Below are 23,181 nucleotides of genomic sequence, written 5' to 3' on the forward strand. Positions count from 1 at the left end.
TCCCATAGCAACAGCTGCGGAGCAACCGGAGCAGGTGGTGCGGGCGGAGTAGCGGAGAGTGAGTGGAGAGGAGGAGCGCGCTCTGGCGTGTGAGGGCGCTCGCATCGCGAGAGCTCGGCGGAGCTCCCGCGTGTGTGGAGAGAGTGTAGGAGAGGGTAGGTGCAGTGCTTCGCCGCTCCTTCTCTCGCCGTTCGCTCTCTCTCCTTCCTGCGCCCCACTCTCCCGTCCGCTCGCTCGCACGTATATATAGGTTGTATTCACTGAGGACACGCCCACACTGGCGCGCGGGCTGATGGGAAGGGCGCGAGCTGCTTCCGTCGGCCATGATCCGGGCCACTTCGTGAAGCTCTTTCGGTGCGTGTGGATGTTCTGTGCCTCAGTTCGCGAAGCAGCAGCTGACCATGTTCTGTTGCAGTCTCTGAAATCATGGTAAATTGTGCCGTCTATTGACATAGCAATAGGTCACGGCGAAAGAACAGCGTCAACTTTTATGGAGCCATCTACAACCAACGCAAGAATTGTTGTAAAGGTGTTGTACCGAGTGGTTCGCCGCATTGTTCGCTCTCGCATCAACAAAACTTGGATTAACTACGAAGTGTGCAGCGCTCATTTCATTGCTGGTGAGTACCAATTTTGGTTCCAAATGTTACACTTGACGCATTTTATGCTTCAGAGTGTCCGTGTTTGTTGTCCCGTCACCACGCCGCTTCGAGAAGGGCAGTTAAGTTTCTGGTTGGCTGGGTGTTTACGTTTGCGTAGCCGCATTTTTATTGTTGTAGACGACACTAATACATAATGTCAGCGTGCACTGGCACAGTTGCATTTTTTCGCTCCGCTTGCGACGTCTCTCCTGTAAAACGTTCGCTCTGAGATTTGCCTCGGTGACTGCTTCTCACTTCAAGAGGCGGTGCTGGCGTACTACAAGATCTGTAATTACACTTGTATTACTCACTTGCAGTAAAGCCATCCTATTTAGTGGACGAGACCAGCCCCAACTGGGCACAAAGTCTTCGGGAGGCTACGAAAGCAACCCTAAAGAATCCTTGATGTGGGAAATTTTCACCCTCGGCACACACTCGACGTCGAAGTGCAACTTGCCCATGACCAGGAACAGTGGTTCAACACCGCCGCAAAGCTTGAATTTTTCCACGCAAAGCTCCAATTTTTCCAACCTGCTCCCTTGCCGTCTCGTCCAAGCTTTTGTGCATTGCGCTCATACTGATTAAAGGCGTATCGCCCATCACTTTGCAGCGTCTTCGACCGCGTTCGTTGAGGGTTATCCTGCGGTAGTTGCTAGTACACAGCAACAATTCCTGTCCTGTAAGGGCAGCACCTGTCAAATCCCATATAAAGCAAAACACACAGTGTGGGGCACTACGGCACAGACGCCATACAGTGGCCAGGATCATGGCGGACCGCCCAAAGGACGGCGTCACTATAGTTGCTAGCGCTGCTCACAGCATCGTGGTGACGTCATGTGAATACAACCTATAAATGGAGTGAAGCGCGCGCCTCACTCATAGAGTAAGAGAAAATGACAAGAGTGGACACACGAGCCTATAAGCGGCGGAGCTACGCAGCTTCCCGCCAGCCGTTAGACGGCAGCACGTCACTCCCTGTTTCCAAGAGAACGCGCGCACTAGTTATCTACTGCAGTACCTTTTCTGGTTCACGATACATCTACTTGTCTTTGTCAGACTATGTGGCTGCGGCAGTGGCTTCCGCTGGCTCGCAGTGCGGCTCTAAATCCGTCTTTATCGTCTGTGATTGGACAGTTCGAAATCATCGATTGGTAGCTGTCATGACCATATATGGTCAGATTTGCCGGCAAGACGACGCGGCGACGCATATAAAATTTCCTCTACCTGCTCCGTGGAATTCGCTGGGATCGTCTGCCGGGAAGTCACTCTGCTTGGCGGCTGCTTGGTAAGAACGCCTTCATTAGGTTCTTTTTTCCCTTCATTACCTTGCAATGTATTTGTCTCTACAGCTTTAAGTTGACATTTGACGCACTTTGTGTTTTAGCGCAGAAAGCTTCTTTGTGCTTCACGCTTCGCGTATGATGCTCGTGAATTGCTTTGCATTAAGAAATAGCAACTTGAAATGCTGCGCAGCACGTTAGCGAAGAAATCGTTTCTTGGCGCCAAAAATGAGCCGTCGCTTGCGTCGTAAGGTTTTCTTTGTGCATACAATGCCGTTACACGCAGCTCTAATTCACTGCATGGGTGTGCAAATGTGTGAAAGAGTGCAGTTATGCTTAGAATTGTTATTTGTGGTATTCGCAGCTTGCTTGACGCCTATGTTAAGAGCCGAATTAGAGAGTACTTGAGAAATGAGAACAGTGTTCGTTTGCCGTGGCTACGACGTAATATTCTCGTTAAATACTGCCTCAGTGGTTCATGCATCGAAGGTTGCTTTGTTTTCACTGCGGCAACTGCTTGGGACTGTTTTTCGCGAAAGGGCGCTGAGAAGTGCGTCAGAGACAATTTGTGCGAAGGCCAGAGAAAATACGGTCAGCTTTCTCTCTTTTTCCAGGTCATGCCGTCCGTAGTCAAGTACTACGGCAGCTACTGCTGCACTGCGTGGTGCAACAACAACGGCAGGACAGGGAGAGAGCGTGGTACTAAGTGGTTCAGGATTCCGCGAGACGACAGGTAGCCCTTTGCACCTTTCCAAGATGTAACGTTGAAGTTGTGGTTGTTATTAGCTAACTATCAAAGTATGTCCGTACCTTTCGCACTATTTTGCCGTTCAGCTAGTTAGTGTCTGGATGGTCATACATATTCTTCATTCGCTTAAATCGAGTGGCCCCTTTTCACTCTGAAAAATCGCCCCCTTTTCACTCTGAAAACTTCGCACTGGAGGTGTCATGGAGCTGGGTGGCCTTCCTTGTTTCTCCTTTCTTTCTCTGCTTCTTGAATCTTTTTCTGTCCCTATCTCTTTCTTTCTCTCTCTATCTAGTTTTCCCTTTCTGTATCTCTTTGTACTCACTCTTGCTATGTATTTCTTCATTTTCTCTGTCCCTCTCTCTCTTTATTTGTTTTTCACTCTGTGTCACCTTTCCATGCCTTTTCCTTTCATTCCTGTCTGCGTTCTATCTCATTTTCACATGGTCGTTTTTGTTTGACTCACACCAGTTGTATTTGGTAGTAGAGCTTGCCAGATTCCTGTGGTGCTTATCCTTCCGAGGAGCTCTGCATGACTGAGCACAACTTAATGATAGCTCAAACAGCTTCACTGTAAAGAGAACGAAGAGAGAGTGCGAGTTTATGATAAGTTGTACGATGTTGCACAAGTCAGTGGCAGCTTAATCGAGTTTGTTTTAAAAAATGTAGTTCCATTGTTGAAAGTGTGGTTCATTGCCATGGCATCTGCTCTATCCCTGGTAGCACAAAACATTGCTGCAACATTGTCATAGTGTTGCCTTTCAATGTTGTTACAACGTGGATAATGTCCGCCTTCAGTAGCATTCCCGCAACATTGACAAGAAACATTGCAACAACATTGGTGAATCATTCAGGCAACGTCGCAAAAACATTATATAATATTGCAACAACATTTTATTAACGCTGCTTTCGCAGCATTGCAGCATTAGAGAAACGTTTGCACGCACGCTGCACACCATTCAGGCAGCATTGCTGAAGCATTAAATAATGCTATAAAAATGGTTATTAGCGCTGCTGCCACAGTACTGCAACATTATAAAAAACATTTTCGTGCATCCTGCACCTCACTGAAGGTAGTAGTGATTTTGAACCATTAGGTATCCCTGAACTGACTGTCTTTTTGCAGCACAACAGTCAATCAAAGGTGAGCAGGAAAACAAAATTGTATGGAAGAACACTTTATTGTCCCCGATATGAACACTAATAATCTGATGAATCCTCTTCCCTGATGGACACATCTGGCATGCAGGCTCCGATGTCGCTCGGCTGCTGAAAAAAATTAAATTATATATTCATGCATTAGTCTTAACAGAAGTCATTCATTAGGCTCATTATAATAATTTGTGCCCCATCAACATGTCACGATTTTAAAAGAATACCACCACAAAAATTAGGCAAAGAGTTTTTTTTCCGGCAGCTGTTGATGTCACCTTCAAATACAAACATATATTTTTCCAGTGAGTTGTATAATTCACAGCCCTTTCAAAAATGTGCATGAAGAGCAGTGTAGCTCTTGCGTTTGAAAAAGATACTCGTGTCACCGGAAGTGGCAATCCCTAGTATGAAATTTTTTTAGCCCACTAGCGAGCCCAATGTTATGCTGGCGGGAGGCCACGTGGCAACTGCATCTTCAAGATTACGTGTGAAGCAGTGCAGAGAGACAAGGCACAAAAGGAACGAAGCGACAGGACACCGCTGCATTCGCAAGTAGTTTATTTTGAAAAAACAAGGCTATTACACATATACCAGCGTACTACGTGTGACAATGACTTTCAAGTTATAACAGTTTCAGGTGATCTTCCAAAAAAAAGACTTCACAATCACTCAGAACAACGGACGCTTGGCTGATACAATCACCTTTTCTTTTGGGGACGTGGAAAGTCTCGATCACTTCCCTGGTCAGCTGATCCTTGTGAGTGGAAAGTATCTCAGTTTCAGGGAAAAGCGGCGTCCAACCACATTCCAAGCAATTCCGTTTAATGTGTGAATGAACATTGTTTGTTAGTGATCTCTTGTGTTCTGAAAGCCGTGTGTTAAGATCAATAACAAACAATGTTCATTCACACATTAAACGACATTGCTTGGAATGTGGTTGCATGCCGCTTTTCTGTGAAACTGAGATACTTTCTAATCACAAGGATCGGCTGACCAGGGAAGTGATGGAGGCTTTCCACGTCCCTAAAAGAAAAGGTGATTGAATCAGCCAAGCATTGGTTGTTCTGAGCGATTGTGAAGTCTTTTTTGGAAGATCACCGGAAACTGTTATAACTTGAGTCACTGTCACACGTGGTACACTGGTATGTATGTATATAACCTTGTTTTCTTCAAAATAAACTAGTTGCGAGTGCAGCGGTGTCCTGTCGTTTCGTTTTTTTTTGTGCCTTGTCTTCGTGCGCTGCTTCACACGTAAACATGAACTATCACCAACTCGCCGAACTTTCAACTTCATCTTCAAGAGCTGCAAAATTTGTATTCAACAAGGGCACTTGCTATCCTCCTTTGTACTAGTGAGTGGTGAATGGACTAGGCTTTCACAAGCACGGGCGCATTGTATTTGTGTACATGCCTCACAGTGCCCTAGAACTGCATTACACTGCTACGCACAAGGCAGCGGGTTCAATTCCCGGCCACGCTGGCCATATCTTGTGGGAGCCACAATGCACACATGCTTGTGTACTTCTGCTGTTCCTGGCATGTGTTTTCAACGTGTCACATCAAAAGGCAATAAGATATGTTGCACTCTTGAATTAAGGAGACGTGGTACTTTAAAACATTTCTTTAATTCTTGATCGATTTTGACGGAAATTGGAAAGTTTAAGAATATTTGTGTGCGAATTTTAAATATGCAATTGTTATTTTTTTCTATGATAAGTAGTTTCCAGGATATCAGACCAATACTTCTTTGTTTAATGCCTAATTAGCTAATTAACCGCAACCTGCACTAATGTGCAATCCACAGAATACATTCAGAATGTAGTGTGCCGTAAAGTATAAATCATTGCTTTAGGCCATTTCCAAGCAGAGTCGTGGGCTGTTGCACCCGATTTAAAAAATGCCCTCATTAGTACTCGAAACAAAACCTTCATTTATAACATTTCCTCATGAAAGTACTACAACAAAATTTGCCTCATGACACATATCGCATCTACTTATATTAGAAGCAAAAAAAAAAAGATATCAATGATAACCCAAGTATAACAAAAGATATTGCTCCTCCATCACAGGAAGAGCATGAAAAATTGTTTGCTGTTCGCCTTCAATTTAAAGGGCAGGATGCATGATTTTGGTTTTTTAAAGTAAGATATGGATAACAAATGACAGTATGCTACTGTATGCAGCAATGAAAATTTGTAACCAGGTGCAGAATGATGTCAGGAATGTGAAAAGATGAAAAGACAATGACAGAAGAAAGACAAAAATGTTTGTCACACCAAGCAGTTTCTTTGTGTAACAAAGAAAATGTTAAGGCTAGCAAGCCACATAATCAAGGCACATAATTAGGACTTAGTAAAGTTAAGTAGTGTTGCAGAAGAAAGGCATTGGGTACCATTTCTGAATCCTTGAAGGAGCATAGCGCAGCCAGTCTGCAGCATATGAACGTTTCGTACATTTTCGGCAATCCGCCGCCGTCTCCGACGAGATGACACTTCACCAATCGAACTTCTTCATATCCGCACAATACACATGTCACCGCGACGCCGCCAACGGAGCACAATCACAGAACATTACACCCAGAGAACATCATCTTGACTCATCTTGACTACACACAACAAAGGTGCTGCGTCAACACGTGGTATACAAGCAGGTGAACGAACCGAACCGAACGAACCGCAACGCACATGGTAGCGGACTGAGTTATATGTGGTGTTATTACATGATTTATTATAAATAAAATAATGCGGTCTGTAAATTAGACAGGAAACGCTACAGCGGCAGCTGCACTGACTGTTAATAACTATTGAACGTTTCCTTGGCACGTTCGTGCCTCCATTTCGGGTTTTCTAGGTATCACACTGCGGCGCGCAAATTCAAATCTGTCCGCACGACGTCTGACGACGTCGGTGTCCGTTGTGTCTGCTTAGCCTAACTATACTGCCTTGAACCTGGTCACGATTTCATTTTATGACTACATATCCGCGGAGTATGATTAACAGCTCGACGCTCCACGAGCTACATGGCATGCAAGGAGTTTGTGAATGTTCGGACAGTGAACAGATAGAGCTCGACAAATAAAATAAAATACACCAAAAAAAGGACTTACCACGTTTCCCAATGCTGCAGGGACCCATCGCGTAAGAACTTCACGAGGGTCGTTCTCGAACAGAATGAGAGAAATCGCCGGCATGGCGTGCACAAAAGATGCGATTATAACTGATTACAACGTGTTCTTGCGCGGTGGGCGTACTGGCGGCGGGATTGTGCAGCTTAATTTGATCGCTGTAATGTTTAATGTGAGAATCTGCTTGAAGTGTATGCATGCTTATAAAAAAAATTCTAGGCCAGAAAATAATGCTCAATACGGTTGCTCTAGTTTGCTTCAGCGAGTTTGCGCTTATAGTCGGCCACACGCGTCCCCGCCCGTCATCTCCGTAGATGTTGCCTCAGACTTTCGCTGCATGCAAACAGCGCAACAATGGCCTCTAACCCTTTAAGCCCTGGATTTTTTATTTTGGTCGGGGACATTTTTTGTGCTTATTTTCCTAATAGTCATGACCTCAGAAGACGACAAATTAAAAATTGAGCCAGTGGTGCAAGTATTAATCGATTTACAGGCATGACATCAAATTAGGTCATCAGGGCTCAGCGGTTGTGAAATGAGAAAAATGGCATCTTTTTTCCTGCTATTCACTAGAGTACACAAAATGTGAACCACGTGTCATTTTTCAGTGTGATACTCACTGATACGGCTTCGGTACGTCGACCCGAAAATTGCGCTTAGCCGCCTCAGCTGACCCACCTCGGCGTCACCCATGACTTCGGTCAAGTTTCTTCTTCTTTGTGGCTCCCAGCTCCGTAAGCATGTCACCCTTTTGGTGTCAATCGCAGTGGGGATCATTGAAGAAGTATTACCCCAAAAATGAGCAGTTTTGGTTTCATTTCCGAGGTGCTAGGGGAAATGTTAGGTGATGGTGTCAATTGACACCCGCCAGGGCCGAAAGGGCTAAGACGCATATAATTTTATTTTATTTTAAATGACGACGTTGCCTACAACTACTTATTGTGGATTAAACAGATTCTCAGATATGTGTTATCATACGCAGTAGATATTTTGCTTCGTTGTCAACGAATAAGTCTCCGAGTAACAAGTACGAATCTAGGAGGCCGTGCTACAGCTTGGACATGCAGTTGTGTTTGGACTTCGCAAGTGCCAAAACAGGCTACGATAATGCAGAAAAAAATGTGGTCACAATTTTTTACGTACTATTCATTTTAAAGTGACGACCATTGAGATATACGGTTGCATCGTGCGCCGTATCACGAGCCAGAATCTAGGAAGTCAGTATAAACTCGCGTTGCTGTGATTAATTTCGCAGATGAAGTTTTCTCCTCCATTTATCGATACTGCTTCAATACATGCTCATGACTTCGTCAAGTTGTGGCAAGTCGCGAAAGTTGAAAGATTAAAAAAAAAAGGTGCATGCGATGTGCTAGTGCTTCAAGAAAATATTGTGATTTAAGGTACCCTGCAGCGTTTTTTGCGTGCACGCCATTCTTGCTAAGTGCATAGGCAAGTGTTTCTATGTTCCGCTTGAATATCGCCAGTGAATGTTGAAGGTTACATCGACGGGATAATGCTGCGGCGTTGTCTACCGACATCGCGTTAACATTGTTAAACAACGTTTCATCAACATTGCTGGAAAGCAATGCCAACGTTTTAGGAGTTGTCAATGTTGCAGCAACATTACCATAAGTTGTCCAACGTTGGGCACCAAAAGGCAACGTTCGAAACATTGCTGTAATGTTGCAGCAACATCTTGTGCTACCAGGGATCTTGTCTGATGAACTGTCATCCATAAATTTCCACCTTTGTTCACTGCATTCCCGTCATAGGTTCCTGAAGATGTAGAGTCGAATACGCTTGTGTAGGAATGTCACATTTGTTAATTGCAACTTGGATAAAGTTCAGTTTCAGTGCCCGGTTTCTGGCTTGCAGACTTGTTAACCACAACTTGGGCAAAGGTCTGTTTCAGTCCCCATTTCCTGGCTTGCATCTTCACAAGTTTAAGTCTTAAACCAAAGGATGTGGGTTTTATGTGATATAAAGGTGTGAGGCTTAGAAAACCTCCTAGTGTGATGTTTGTGTGAGATGCATTGAAATTGCATGTTGCTTTGTGAAAAATGTGAAACTAATCCTTAAGAAAAAAAAAGGGGGGGGGGGATGATTTGTTCTGCATTGTGCGTGATAGCTACTTGTATACCTAATAAGGTTGGGCTTCGAAAGATTATTGTAGTCCTCTGTGATGCTAATGCTGTCTTCTGCACTTTTATTGTATTGTGGGAATTTTCTAAATATCGCCTATTTATTCCTACTGTGCAATTTCTCAACATGTGGCAGCTGTCTTGCATTGTGCAGTGCACCCATCTTTTGTATGTGCTTACTGAGAATGTGACTTGAAATAAAATGTTTCGTCTCTCCCAACGTTTGCCATGTCTGCATAAACAATGACATTGTGTGCTCGCCGCTCTGGCGGTGTGGCTTACACGAATCTACTTATGCATGCAAGTAACACGTTAAAAAAAAAAATATATATATATATATATATATATATATCTATGTATGACCTCCGAGACAATCACACGAAGAGAAGTGGTCTCGGGGTCCGTGTAATTTTACCTATAGCTAAATAATGGCCTCTGAGATCGGCATTTTTAATTTTTTTTTTGCGATTTCTTATCTCTGAGGCGGCTGTTAGGATTCCCCACTTCCGTTTGGTGCGCTGCGAACCCAAATTTAAAATCAGCCGCAGGGGCCTACGGTACGGGGTATCTCGACCGTTCGCTGGCTGGGCTTGGGCTGGGCGCCTCTCACGGCGATGGAAGTAGGTGAAGGCGAATGTCTGACGGCAACGGTACCCCTGGCAAGATGTGTAATACAATCCAACCCGAGCATTACACCTCTCGCTGGAGGTCACGTCACTGCAGTAGCTTCAACGTCATCATCAGCCGGAGGAGAAGAAGCGGAAGACAAGGCTGCGAAGCGAAGAGCGCGTGATGCCGAACGCAAGCGAGCGAAGCGTGCTGCCGATGCCGAACTCCGTGCTCGGGAAGCCGCTGCGCAACGCCAACGCCGAGCCAAAGATCCGGAAATGTGTGCTCGATACGCCGCTGTGAGACGTCAACGGCGAGTCGAGAACGCTGAAGTTCGTGTTCGAGACGCGGCGCAGAAACGTCGACGGCGAGCCGCCGATCCTCGAGTGAAGCAGCGCGAGGCCGAGTACAAGCGGCGACGACGACAGGCTGATCCCGCTACCGCCCGCGCTCTCGATCGCGCCACGCAAGCGGCGGCGCGCGCTCGGAAGTCTGCGCAGCAGGACGCCCGTTTCAAGCTGGTTACGGTACAAATCCTCGTCTCGTCATTAATTTACGCCATTAAAATTACTACGCCGTGTTCTCTCAGCGCAAGAAATGCGTTCGCATTTCCTCACGATTCCCTTCGGGGAGGTGAGGGCATGTTTTTGTGGTACTTGCGTCCTTTGGCCGCGTTTAGCGCTTCGCGGCTCGTGCCGGCGTGCATGTTTTCTTGCAGGGAAATTTGCGGGCATTTCTGGAGAATGTTGCGGGGGAGGGGGGGGGGGGATGTCCCTCAAGTAGGGAATTTTCGTCCTCGACTAGCAGTGCGGACGCGAATCTCTGCAACCGTCGAATTCGAAGGTTGTGGATTCGCGTCCACTTTAATTCATTTCAATCTATGTCTTAATTACTACCCGATAGATAAAAAAAAAAGCAAGAAATCATGTATCCTATGCTTTCCTTGGCTTGATTGTATGTTGTGTTACGTGCCACGGTGGTCTAATGGTGCTCGACTGCTGACCCGAAGGTCGCGGGATCGAATCTCGGCCTCATAATATCATGGTTTAAGGATGTTAAGACCCAACAAGCGTTATATATTATGTCTGTCGAACTCGTTTGGTTGTGTCTAACAAAGTGCATTACAGTATTTCTTCAGTTGCCATGCATATAGATGGTGATGCCTCCTAACATTTTAAGGATAGGGTTCAGGCATATTTGATCTCAGGTCAATTTGTGAAATTTGCCTGTAAAGTTTATAACATTCTTGGATGCCTTATGTCGCGCCTTTCCTGCCATTAGGTTATATTGTCGGCACGATCAACCAGAGTTGTTCAAGGGAACTGTGCTGTGCAGCGTGACCAGTCCACATCATGTGAGAAGGGCGTGTCCAAATCAACACAGGCCAACCTATTTCCTCACATGGTCTTTCGATGGGCGCAGACCGAAGAGGTGCAAGATTTCCACGATGCCTCCTCATCAGTGGAAGTGCCACTGCTGAGCAAAGGTGCACCCTTATGCATATTAATATTGTTATCATCATTAAAAGTTAAATTAGGCATTTAGAATTGCATACCTACAATGGCACAAGCCTCAGCATTATCACGGTGGGGTCCCTTGTTGGTATAGGTGTGCGAATATTCAAATATTTGATTTACATGGCACTTCTACTATTCGTACACCTAGAAACTTCATAACAAGTGTTGAAATCAGCACAAGAACAGCATACCTGTTGTAAATTTTGCAGAATTTGATGCATAAATCGACATGCTAGATTCGGTTGTTTGCTACAATGATTGCTACAGTGACTACAATTTATGCTTCAATCACAACAACTGTGAGATTGAGCACGCTCATGCAGTACTCATTTTAATTGTCACCGCAAGGTTGGTACTTCTAGTTCTTTTAAAGGGGCACTAACAGAATATTTCGCGGCTGAGATAGCCTGCGGGATCGATTCGGGTGAACATGCGTATATCATCTGCAAAATACCAACAGCGAATACAGCTTGGAAGTTACTTTAAATAAATTTTGAAGTTTGCATGTGCGATCGACATCCTCGCACTGCTGACACCCTCAAAGGGGACCCTTGGTGACCCCTTACTTCCCTCACGTGACCACGCTGCAACAAGTTATGATGACGTCATAGCCGCCATGTCTTTCTGCCACGTTTGCTCCAGCAGCCTACTTCTCGGAGGCTGCTCGTGAACCGCGTGGAAGTGCGTCACAGTTCTGTGTGCTAATGTGATAGAGCACTGCACCCGCTAGGTGGTGATAGTTGCACCCGGAGGCTTGTCGTTTTTGAAAGCGAAACTAACACTTGGTCAGTAATGAGGAGCCTGTAATTAATTATCTGTCGCGAGCTGCAGCAAACGATGTGCCGTGTTATTGCCAACAGGCCCCCAGCAACACATCGCAGCAAAAAAACGCGAGGCCAAAATTTTTGTGTCAGTACCCCATTAAGAAAAGTGACGCATTATGCTTGAAGAGAGTGTCAGAAACTTCTTTATCCTGAATGAAATGATTGCTAAAGTGAACAATTTATGCTTTAATCTCAGCAATTATGATTTTGAAGGGTTCTTGCTGTACTTATTTACCTTTATCATTTAAATTACAACGTTGCAGTTGTTCACAACTGTGCATTGCTACTTTTAGCTACGTTTACGGCCCTTAGCCCAAGCTGGCTACTTTTTAGCTTGTTTTTACAATATCTTGGCTAGGTTTTTGCTTTTTGACCTGGGAACCATGGTGCCAATGTTATACTGAAGAAAACCATTGAAACAAGTGGGGAGCCATTGCAAAAAATTAGCAAGAAATATCTTGACATTTTTCTGGGTTATCCTAAGATGACACACCTGCAGTGAACAGTATGCTGATAAATTGTCATTTTCCCTCCCAGTTGAGAAAGCAAGCTTAGAGGATTAAACTATGATGACGAGACGAATGCATCAGCGCTATTGTGTCTAGTGAGTGGCTGTTTTCATTGTCTGGAGAAATGGTAACATGTGCAACAGTGTCACTGCTCCCCGAACGTATCAAACAGCAATCCATCCTTCGTGACGACATGACGTAGCTGAATATGTAATTCTGTAAATCAATGGTGTTATGCAATGCATAACTTTGCTGTACATTATTTGCTGTACGACAAACTTGCTTTTTCGTTTCTGGTTGGCGAAAACAAATAAGTTCTTTTCGCAAAAGTCGGTTGTATAATTCGTATAAAAAATATTGGTATTATTGTTCGTTTGAACTTTCTATTACCTTTAAGAACGTTAACCTATTGTCCGTTTCACCTTGTTTACCTTGATGTTAACCTTGTTTTATATATCCTCTTGCTTATTACAGTAAAAAAATACAATGTGTAGTACGCGACCTGTCTCCCCTGTAATAATGCCTCTGAGGCAGTGTAGGTGTTCTATAAATAAATAAATAAATAAATAAATAAATAAATAAATAAATAAATAAATAAATAAATAAATGAATAAATGAATAAATGTTTGATGATATTTGTACTTAGTTTTCATTATTCGAATTCAACTTGCACTTGAAATTTTGATATTTGCGCACCCTTACTTGTTAGACAAAAATGAAACATAGGCTCCAAGCACTTGCACTAGCTCCTAGCACCATCGGGAGTAGGATTCTGCGAATCTCCAAAGTTTTGAATGAAGATATATTTCTTGCCATTTAATTAGATTGTGGCGATGAGCGACCTTGCAGACCGGTGAAGTCTCGGTCTTAAGAGTGAAAGAGTGAGCCCGACACGACTGCTGGAATCAGAGGTTCTTTAATCACTCATTCGAATGATAGCGCTGCAAGCCCGTGCCAGCGGCACCTGCCTCGTGCAAGAGCAAGCGTCTCGGTGGTTTTTGATGTGACGCTTATGCTGCTGTGGCTACAAGATAAATCACTTTTTGAAAGTAGTAATTATTTGTTCTCATTTCTATGTGAACAATAGCACACGACAAGGTCTTCAGTGAGGGACATTGATGGAAATAGAATCTGTTCAGGATGATTTATCATTCTTTTTTTTTGCAGAAGAGCCATCGTTGGTCACCTTCTTAAACAGATCAGCGATGGCAATACGAATGCTCCTTCACGCGAACGAGACGCAACAAAGTCAAGCGGAATGGGTGAGTACATCTTGCAACTCAAAGAACATGTGGACTCTAGTCCCCAGTCAAAATGCTGTGAAGTGCTACCTAAACTTGTAATGTAGTTTAGGTAGCACATCAGGCCTGGTTGAGTAGTGCGACGAACGTACAATACGTTGATTAGGCAGTGCATGGCATGTTAGAAGTAGTGCTTAAGGTCTGGCTGCATCAAAGGGGGGTTTCTTGTTTCAAGATACCGCAGCGCAATAAACAAACAAGGATGAAGCGAGATGATGAGGACGGGTGCTGAACTACTTCCAACAACATTTATTTGGAATTTGCGCATATATATACGCTGTCCGGTACAATACGTCATCCTCAGCGCATGCGTAAAAATGCCAACTCTTTGTCAGAAAGAGATATATAGGCAACCCTAACGCAACTCTCCCAGAGATTGGAAATGCGCTCATCTCCAACTATTTCTCGCGTCACACCCATTCTGGCCCCCTGGCAGAGACAACACTCCCCTTTGGCCCCGGCTTCACGTAGATGGCACCCCTGGGCTGACCCACCCAGGGAAAATTGGCAGTCGCCTTTTCCTGTCTCTCTCTCCTCTCAGCTTCGTCTTTATCTCCCACTTTAAAGGAGTGGTGACAGAAAATTTGTGAACCTCTGTTTTTTGCTCTTAATCAATGGCTACTGACTCGATAATAGCGGCAACGAAACTCATTTGCCCCAGCGCGAGACGAATGTTTAATTATATGCTCGTATGTTACGACCGGAGGCAGTTTCGATTTCGAAGAGCACTCGGTAGCCCCGTGACGTAGATGGTCTACTTGGTAAACAAGACCGCGAGAACCAGTGACGTCACTGGCCAGCTTCTGCCATGTTGTCAGTGCTGCTGTTTCGTTTGCGAGTTGAGCGTTGCGAGTGCTTGTTTCCTCGATTGTCAAACTGCGTTGCTTATCTAGTGCGGCGATGGACGAAAGAGCTGGCAGGAGTGCAAAAATCAGTAAGAAAAGCTCGATTCACTTTGCGAATCTCGCCGGTAGCTGCGATTTTGTTCTTGTAGCCGTTGTCCAACTGAGGCGACGTTTTCCGCCAGGCTTGGAGTAGCCGCAGCATTAGACATGCTGAAACATTTTTGCTCCGATCATTCGTAAAGTAGCAGGATGAGAAGTGACGAAGGAAGCATTGAAATCACAACATTGGCGCTCTGTAACAGTGTTTATGCGTAACATGCAAATGACGTGATGTACGCTTTACTGACTCGTATTTACATCGGCGAACACCGCGTTCTCAAGGCATACCAATCCCACGTACGCACGTCGGAGGGTCGAAGCAGTTATCTGTCCACTACGCAATATGATCCCGGCAGCAGAGAGCTTTAGTTCGTCTGTAGACTTCCTATCGTTTGCGGGCACCTGGTTACCGGAGCTGTTGACGGCTGCAGCAGCAGCAGCAACTGCGTACAACTGCGGAGCCCGTAGCGACATCTTGTGGCGTTTTGTCCAACTACAATAATTTTTTTTCGATTTTTTTCCGTCGCGTTGTAGTTCTTGTCGGGAAAAAAAGCAATGAGAATACTGTGAGTTGCTAATTATCTCACTGCAAATGCTTTACATAGAATCAGTAAGCGGGTAAGTCCCTGCGATGTTATATTGTAGGTCTCTGTTTAGGCTACGCATCATCAGGTGTCGCTACCAGCTTTGTCGGTCTCGTACACGCCTCCGGTAACCCGGCCAGAACTCGTGACGTACGTGGTATCCACTCGGTGACCTCATCGTCTTTTGCTTATATTTCCGATCCGGCACTTTCACGAACTTCAAAACTCAATTAAAATACCTTTTAGGCTGTATTTGTGGCTGATATTGTACAGATGGCACCTATATGCACCCATTAGTGTGATTCAACAGTCAAATTGTGTCCGAATTTTTGTGTCACCACTCCTTTAAATCTTTCCTGTCTTCTCCTCTTTTCAATTCATTTCCGTTTTTCCAGGCGGCAAGGGTTAACCTTGTGTACTATGCCCAGTCTTGGGCATATATATTAGGTTATAGCTGCAGTGTATAGCTGACGTTTGAAACCTGCAACGTACCCTTGGGCTCGCTGGTGGGCAGCTAGCACCGCTGCTGTACGTCATGTGCACATCATTTGTGCTGTTGTCTGTTTTTATTTTTTTATGAATGTGAAGAAGGATAACTTCAGGCCAACACATCATTTTCACAAGAACACCGTGCACCCGAGTCACTAACTAGCTGTTTATGCAAGTTGTTCGGAAAAATCATAAATCGCCGTCTAATGTATTTTCTGGAACTTAATGGAATCCTAGATCCGCACCAAGCTGGCTTTCGCGTCAGCAGGTGTACGACAGATAACTTAGTACTGCTAGAATCGTATATTAGGGAAGCATTTGTGCACAAGCAGTATTGCCTCTCTGTTTTCTTTGACCTTGAAAAGGCATACAATACAGCCTGGCGCTATGGAATACTAAGGGACTTGGATAGCTACGGTAAATGCGGCAACCTATACAACGTCATACAGAGCTACCTGACTGACAGGAAATTTCGAGTACGGGTCGGTACATCACTCTCGAAAACATACATACAAGAAAACGGAGTCCCGCAGGGCGGAGTTCTCAGCTGCACCCTTTTTATAGGCGATGCGCAAAACGCCGATGACGCCATCTCCCGCCATGGCTCGGAAGTGCTCGCGGGGCCCGACGAGGAGTGTTCCCGCGAGCGTCTATACGCGAGTGCACGGATGGATGTGTTTTTCATCGTGATTTAACGATTCTGGCGGGCCTCAGCGATGTCGAAAAATACCTGCTGCGTTGTTGGCTGCTCAGCAAACACAAAAAATCTCCAGGAACGCACATCTACAGGTTTCCGGGGCTATTTCATGAGCGAAAGCGACGGCGGCGATGGATTGCGGCTGTACGACGTAGAAGCTAAGCAATCGCGCTTTGTTTACGGCAGTGTTAGAACGATTACCGTGTTTTTATTTCTCCTTTTTTGTCGCTACGTTTTCAGCGAACGCTACTACGTTTACACTTGGTCGCCTCGCCTGCATTGTAGACACTACAATTCACATGAGGTTGTTATTACTGATAAGACGCGATACCTTGGCTCACTTGGAAAACGAATGGCGCGAAGCGCAATGCGAGAGAATGTAGGGCAGGTGAAGGCTCCTTTAAAAAAGCGCCGTGGAATCACACGTGTGCTGTACGAAATCGGCTGCATTCTACCTATTGATGGCACTGGAATGCGATCATCGGTTCAGAATGTTCGCTGTGCGCTTCTGCACCGATGATGACAAGCTTATTGTTTATTTTTTCACAAGTTTATCGTGCTGGTTTCAAAGTTTTACCAACGCTGACCCTTCACGTGGCCGACCCTGTGAAATCTATACGCCGGTGATACAGCGCTCCCTCAAAATCTACTATATCAGCACATGGCACGTAAACGAAGCTACTGTGTCGAGAAAAAACATTGGTTCACGCGTCAACGCATGCAGGCGTTAGGGATCGGGACGTTATAAAGAAAGCGGTGAACTTAAGATGAGCTCCACTTCGTAGGAGAAGCTTGTTGTAGGGGTGTGCGAATATTCGAAATTTCGAATATTTTTCGAATAGTGTTTGCTATTCGATTCGATTTGCACTGAAATTTTACTATTCGAACTTCCCAAAGACAAATGCAGTCAACGTCTGGTTGAAAGTGACCCCTTCAAATTTTTAATATGCTTCACCTAATTACACTCTCGTATTGCGGCAAAGCTGCCTTTCAAGCTCCGTTACGTTCGAACTTAGCCAAGAGACAAAGTCCGGTTGGAAATGGTCCCTAGATTTTCAATATGCTTCACCTCATTACACTCCCGTATTGCGGCAAAGCAGCCTTTCAAGCTCCGTTACGGTCAAACTTAGGCAAGAGAGTCAACGTCTGATTGGAAGTGGTCCCTAGATTTTCAATATGCTTCACCTCCTCACACCCCCGTATTGCGGCAAAGCTGCCTTTCAAGGTCCGTTACGGTCGAACTTACCCAAGAGACAGTGAACGTCCGTTTGGAAGTGGTCCCTAGATTTTCAATATGCTTCACCTCATCACACTCCCGTATTGCGGCAAAGCTGCCTTTCAAGCTCCGCTACTGTCGCAAATGTGTTAACTCAAGAAAACGCTGGTTCCAATATGGAGATGAAAGATGTGGCAGAGTTGGGGACTCAATTAATGCTGTTTTGGACCTGAAATTTGGGCAGGAAGTATGAAAAATCAGACGCCGAAGCTTTTTAGCATCCAAAATTTCAGATGTTCTTATATATCGATGTCTACGAGGCAGATTTTGGACTCTGGACTTGAAAGGAGCTCACCCTTGACCGCCACATCAGTTGGGCTTCCACAGAAGTTGAAAGAGAAGGAGAGGCTGAGGAAATGGCATCTCTGCCTATCACATGTAAAGTGTTGTCGGCAACCCTTTGGTTGCACCAAATCATGTACATAAATACAATTCGGCCTCTACATTGCCTCACTCTTGATAAGACAACTATGAAACACCACCCCGCCAGTGCTTCATCAACCTAGCAAAAAGAAACACTTTCATGTTGCTATCTCATAAGAACATGCTTAGGAATCCTCTCTAACTTTTTCTGTAATTTCACTTCGAATTATTCAAAAAATGTTTGAGAAATATTCGAAAATTATTCGAAATTATTCGATTCGATTCGCACTCAATCTTTATTATTCGAATTCGCTTCGCACCCAAAATTTTGCTATTCGCACAGCTCTAGCTTGTTGTCGATTGTCTGTGACAAACGCTTGTCGCGTATGGGGACATTGTCGTCCCACACAGCTGTGACATCGGACACATGTCCACTATTATAAAGTGCGGCTCCTTTGCGCACACTGTTGCCGCAAAAGTAATTATCTGGGACGCGCACAACCGGCGAATCGCACGCGCGCAAATGAGGCATCTGCTACGCGACCCGCGAGCGGTTCCAACGGCTGCCGCTACGCGGCTTTCACTGGCGCCCCTATAGGCGCTGCGCATCGCGGATAGTAAAGATAAACTCTCTAAGCACTGCTCTCCCACCGACAATATCCTACCCTGTTTACATAGATGATATCCAAGTAAGTTTTCGGTCGTGTAACTTGTCCATTTGTGAACGGCAAATTCCCCTGGGTGTGAACCTCATCTCGAAATGGGCAAATGAGAATTGTTTTGCAGTTAATGTTGACAAAACTGTTTGTGTCTTGTTTAATAAATTTGAAGCTGTTCAGCCGGTTCCTTGTATCAAAATCAATGGCTCCCCCATATGTGTTGAAAACGAACATGTTTCTTGGCGCAATTTTTGATAGTCGAATGTCTTTCCTCACATCAAGGCACTTTAAGCTGAAATGTCTGAAAACGATGAACTTGTTCAAAATGCTGTCATATCCATCATGGGGAACTGACAAAAAATGCCTGTTATCGCTGTTTAACAGTCTTGTAAAAAGCCGGCTGAACTATGGCTGCGTAGTGTACCAATCGGCCTCAAAAACGGCACTTAGATGCTGGATCCGGTGTACCACTTAGGCATTCGGCTTGCTACTGGTGCGTTCTGCACAAGCCCTGTCAGTAGTCTGTACGTTGAGGCAAACGAGAGGCCCATGCAACTCGAATGTGAATACTGCAGCCTCATGTACACCCTCAAGCTATTTTCCATTCCGACACATCCCTGTGCAAAACTCGTGGCGGACACCTCTTCTCTAAGGTTTTTTGAAAAGCGACCGTCTCTTTCAAAGCCATTCGGTCTTACCTGTAACGCGACTGTGGCTCAAGCCGAAATACCGCTACAACAAGTTGCTGTAGCACCTTCCATAGCTCCCACCATGGCAAAAAACTCACATAAAATGCGACATGTCTTTCTGCCGCATAGACAAACAGCGGCATCTTCGTGCAGCTATACAACAGCATTTCTTATCTCTCCAATACAAATATCGCGGCTGTCACCAATTTTACACAGATGCGTCGAAGACTAGACACTCTGTATCTGCCACTGCCATCGGGCCTGAATTCGCCTCTTCACAAAGACTCAACACGCACACTAGTATTTTTACCGCAGAAGCATATGCAATATTAACCGCCACAAAATACATTATTATTCGCAACATTAAGAAATCAGTCGTATTTACTGATTCATTGAGCGTTGTTCGGGCATTGAACACTGGCAAACCAAACAAAATTCCAGTCCTCACTGATTTAGAAAGGCGATTAATTACGGCATATCGGAGCACCTCAGAGATTACAGTATGTTGGGAAACGAGAGAGCGGATGCCTGCGCAGCAGTAGCCGCGCAAAAAAGCAGTCTCGACGTGGACAGTGTGCCGTACCAAGATCTAAAAGCGCTTGCCCACCACAATCTACATGAGAGTGGCAGAAAGAATGGGACCTCAAAATCAACAACAAGCTCCACACAGTGCAACCTCATGTTAAAAGCCTAGTTTTCCCCTGCTGTGATAAATACAAAGAAGTTGTTTTATGCCGACTCCATATAGGACATACCCATAGCACTCATTCCCATCTCTTAAACGCGCTCAAACGCACCAATATGCGAAAGATGTGGAAAGATCCTGTCCGTTTTAGTCCTTATCGAGTGTACTCAAATGGAGATGGGGCGGATACGCCACTTTCCGGAGATCTTTAAAGGACATATCCCGCTTCATCCATCACTGTTTTAAATGCGAAGGCATCTCTTGCTCGGGGGTATGTCTCTCGGCGTCAGCCTGGTAGTCCACACTCACACTGTGCATGCGCAACTCTCCTCCCTCCCTCTCTCCAACAGCTGCGCGTTACTCTCTCCACTTCTCTACCAGCACCTGCTTGCGCTTCTCCTGCGTTCTCGCTTCTGCTGTCGCAGCGCGTGCGCTACTCTCCTCCTCTAGTCTCCTCTCCTTCAAGTGGTAGAGCTCTGCACGCGTTCAGTCCAGCGCTTGCTTCGGTTGACTCCTCTGAAATGCGGGCTCGACATGCCGAAATTCTCTCCTGCGCAGCGCTGCGATAGGTGCCAGCGCATGCGTGTTCCCTCCCCCTCTCTCTCCTCTCCTACGCTGCTCCCCTCTCGTGCGCCTGTCGACCGCGTTCCCTGCTCGCCCTGTGAGAATTAACGGCCAGGCTAGAGGGAAGACACGACGCGCGTAGTGTTCCTTTTCGCGTTCCACAACGCGAGGTCGGTAGCATGCCCAACGAACGCCAACGGAATGCGATCGTGCAAGTGCTCCGGCTTCGCATCGCCTCATGGTCCCCTTTAGTGGGAGATGGTGTAATTTTTTTTTATCGGACACCCCCATGGTTCCTTTTAACACACTATTACGCTATTTAGGCGACGTTCATTTTCTACAATGTATATTCTGGCAACACAGGTCGCAGCCCAGCCCTCAACTCTGAGGCCCAGGCTAGCCTTTATTTTGGTGGTATCGGTGGCTTGTCAGACCCTACCACGGTAGGGCCACTTGGCCAGGTACGTCTGTAGTCCCTGAGCTACTGTAGTGCTATATGCAACATTTCTTTTTTATCTCTGATGCACTTTTAGTATCACCCTTATTCACCCTTAGTATCCATCTTCACACTGTACAGTGAAACCTCGGTGATACGGTCACAGCTAATACGAATTTCGGGGTGATACGAATTTTTCGTTGGTCCCGGCCAAGGTTCATTTGCCTGCAGTGTAATGGAGTTCGGTTATTGCGAACCCATTTTTACCCAGCGTCGTTTGATACGAACGTACGCTACCGGCCAGGTATGAAGAGATCCTGTCCGCGCTGTCGCGGAAGACGTGCCAAGCACGTGCGAGCGCGGGAACGCAAGCGTGGGCATGCGCGCCGCACCGCCAAATCTTCAGAATCACGGTGTAAGAAAAACACTTTTCTTACGGTCAGAATAAACCTTCAGAGACGCGTCATGGCCTCCGAGATTGGTACGCGAATCTTTGAGGTTCTTATGTGCCTCCGTGTGCCTTCGTGTTTAGATTACAGAGGACATTAGCACCTTGCTTTTTTTTCTAACGCGTCGACGCGGGCTGCTGTCGTTGTACTGTGTTCAGACGTGCCTGCCTCGTGCATCAGACATCCCATGAAAGGTGGACGAGAACCGAAAGAAGGCGAGGACGGTCTTAGCGAAGGAGTCAGGCCTCACAATGTCAACATGCGCGACCGTTGACGTCGCACTTGTGCGGGCACGGCCGTAATTCTGCCAAAAAACATCCTCAACACCTCCGCGATAACAAAATCATAACATAGGATTGTGGTTCTGTAATTTTGTGGCCTTGATCCATCGCATCAAAGCGCTTCTTTCGTTACTTTCGCTGCAGTACTTCTGTGTCATGCAAAAAAGCATACTAAAATTTGGAAAGGGCTACTACTGTCGCAGGTCACAACGCACCTGGTTTATTAAATAAATACGCGCGTGTGGGCCGTATATTATGGTATGATTGCCGACATCTAAAAACTTAACTGACAATCATTCAAGGTTCTTCCTGACGTTGTTGCGGCCCTGAAAAACAATAAATGAAAATGTACGCCAGCTTTCTTTTGTCGCATGCTAATTTTCCATGCTTCCTCGTGATACGAATTTTGGATGATACGAATATTTTTGGTGGTCCCGTGAGATTCGTATCACCGAGGTTTCACTGTATACACTTCTAGGAAGCACGTGTCAGATATTCATTGCACAAATTTATTCCATGTCATGATAATTTTACTATGTATATATATTTTATGCACATCTAGTGCGCTGCATTTTAGGCCGGTGAACTCTTGAGTCATTTCAAGTACTATATACATTGCTTCTATTTTATAAATTGTGCATTTGCACCATTTATATGTGTATACATACGTTGGCATCTGCATGTCCCGTTAGTGTGATGGGTAACAGTGAGGCTTTAAACCAGAGGTCTCACTCATCTCAGCTAGTGGGCAGCAGTCCCAAAATTAATTTCGACAAGTGTTAAACTTAAAGGGTCACTAAAAGCAAAGATTGGAAAACTTGGAGGACGCTTGAGCTTCGCCTTCAAGAGTAGAAAGTGATAGCGTAATTGGGCCCCGTGCACATCGCCTTCTCAATTCCTGGCTTCGGTTCTCGGTGCATGCGTCAACCGTGCCGTAAGGAAACGAACGACTGTGCATGTAACATTGGCCGTTTCAAACTATCCTAGAATGCCTACTGCAAGTACAGTTGTTAAGGGCCCACTGCACCATAATTATTCCTTTTTCGAATCAGTGAAGGGCCTACTACGTGTCCGTAAGGCAACACGTGAACCTACGCAGCTGCTCACTTTGTTGATGCTTTTGCAGCTGATGATGATTAAATATGTCTGAGCGCTTTGTAATGGGTGGGCCTTTAAAACACCCACTTGTTGAGCAATCCACATGTTTTAATGCCTGGAG

At 45.4% G+C, this 23,181-nt stretch overlaps 1 protein-coding gene across 5 annotated transcripts in view; it reads left to right on the forward strand.

The window, feature by feature from the left end:
- The window catches only part of LOC125759539 (uncharacterized), a 65,021-nt gene that overhangs the window by 26,430 nt on the left and 15,410 nt on the right, over nucleotides 1–23,181 (forward strand). Inside the window, exons 1-3 of one of the 5 annotated variants that reach the window (XM_049418454.1) lie at nucleotides 9,645–10,222; nucleotides 11,031–11,181; nucleotides 13,713–13,807. The exons of 1 other annotated variant lie outside the window; for it this stretch is intronic. In XM_049418454.1, the coding sequence (XP_049274411.1) occupies nucleotides 9,701–10,222; nucleotides 11,031–11,181; nucleotides 13,713–13,807 (768 nt within the window). In that variant the 5' untranslated portion in view covers nucleotides 9,645–9,700. Of the gene's footprint in view, nucleotides 1–9,644; nucleotides 10,223–10,976; nucleotides 11,182–13,712; nucleotides 13,808–23,181 lie in introns of those variants that run through there. 3 more of the 5 variants (XM_049418450.1, XM_049418451.1, XM_049418453.1) reach the window with 3 other exon arrangements.

Source organism: Rhipicephalus sanguineus, chromosome 8 (genome assembly GCF_013339695.2).
Source record: "Rhipicephalus sanguineus isolate Rsan-2018 chromosome 8, BIME_Rsan_1.4, whole genome shotgun sequence".
NCBI lineage: Eukaryota > Metazoa > Arthropoda > Arachnida > Ixodida > Ixodidae > Rhipicephalus > Rhipicephalus sanguineus.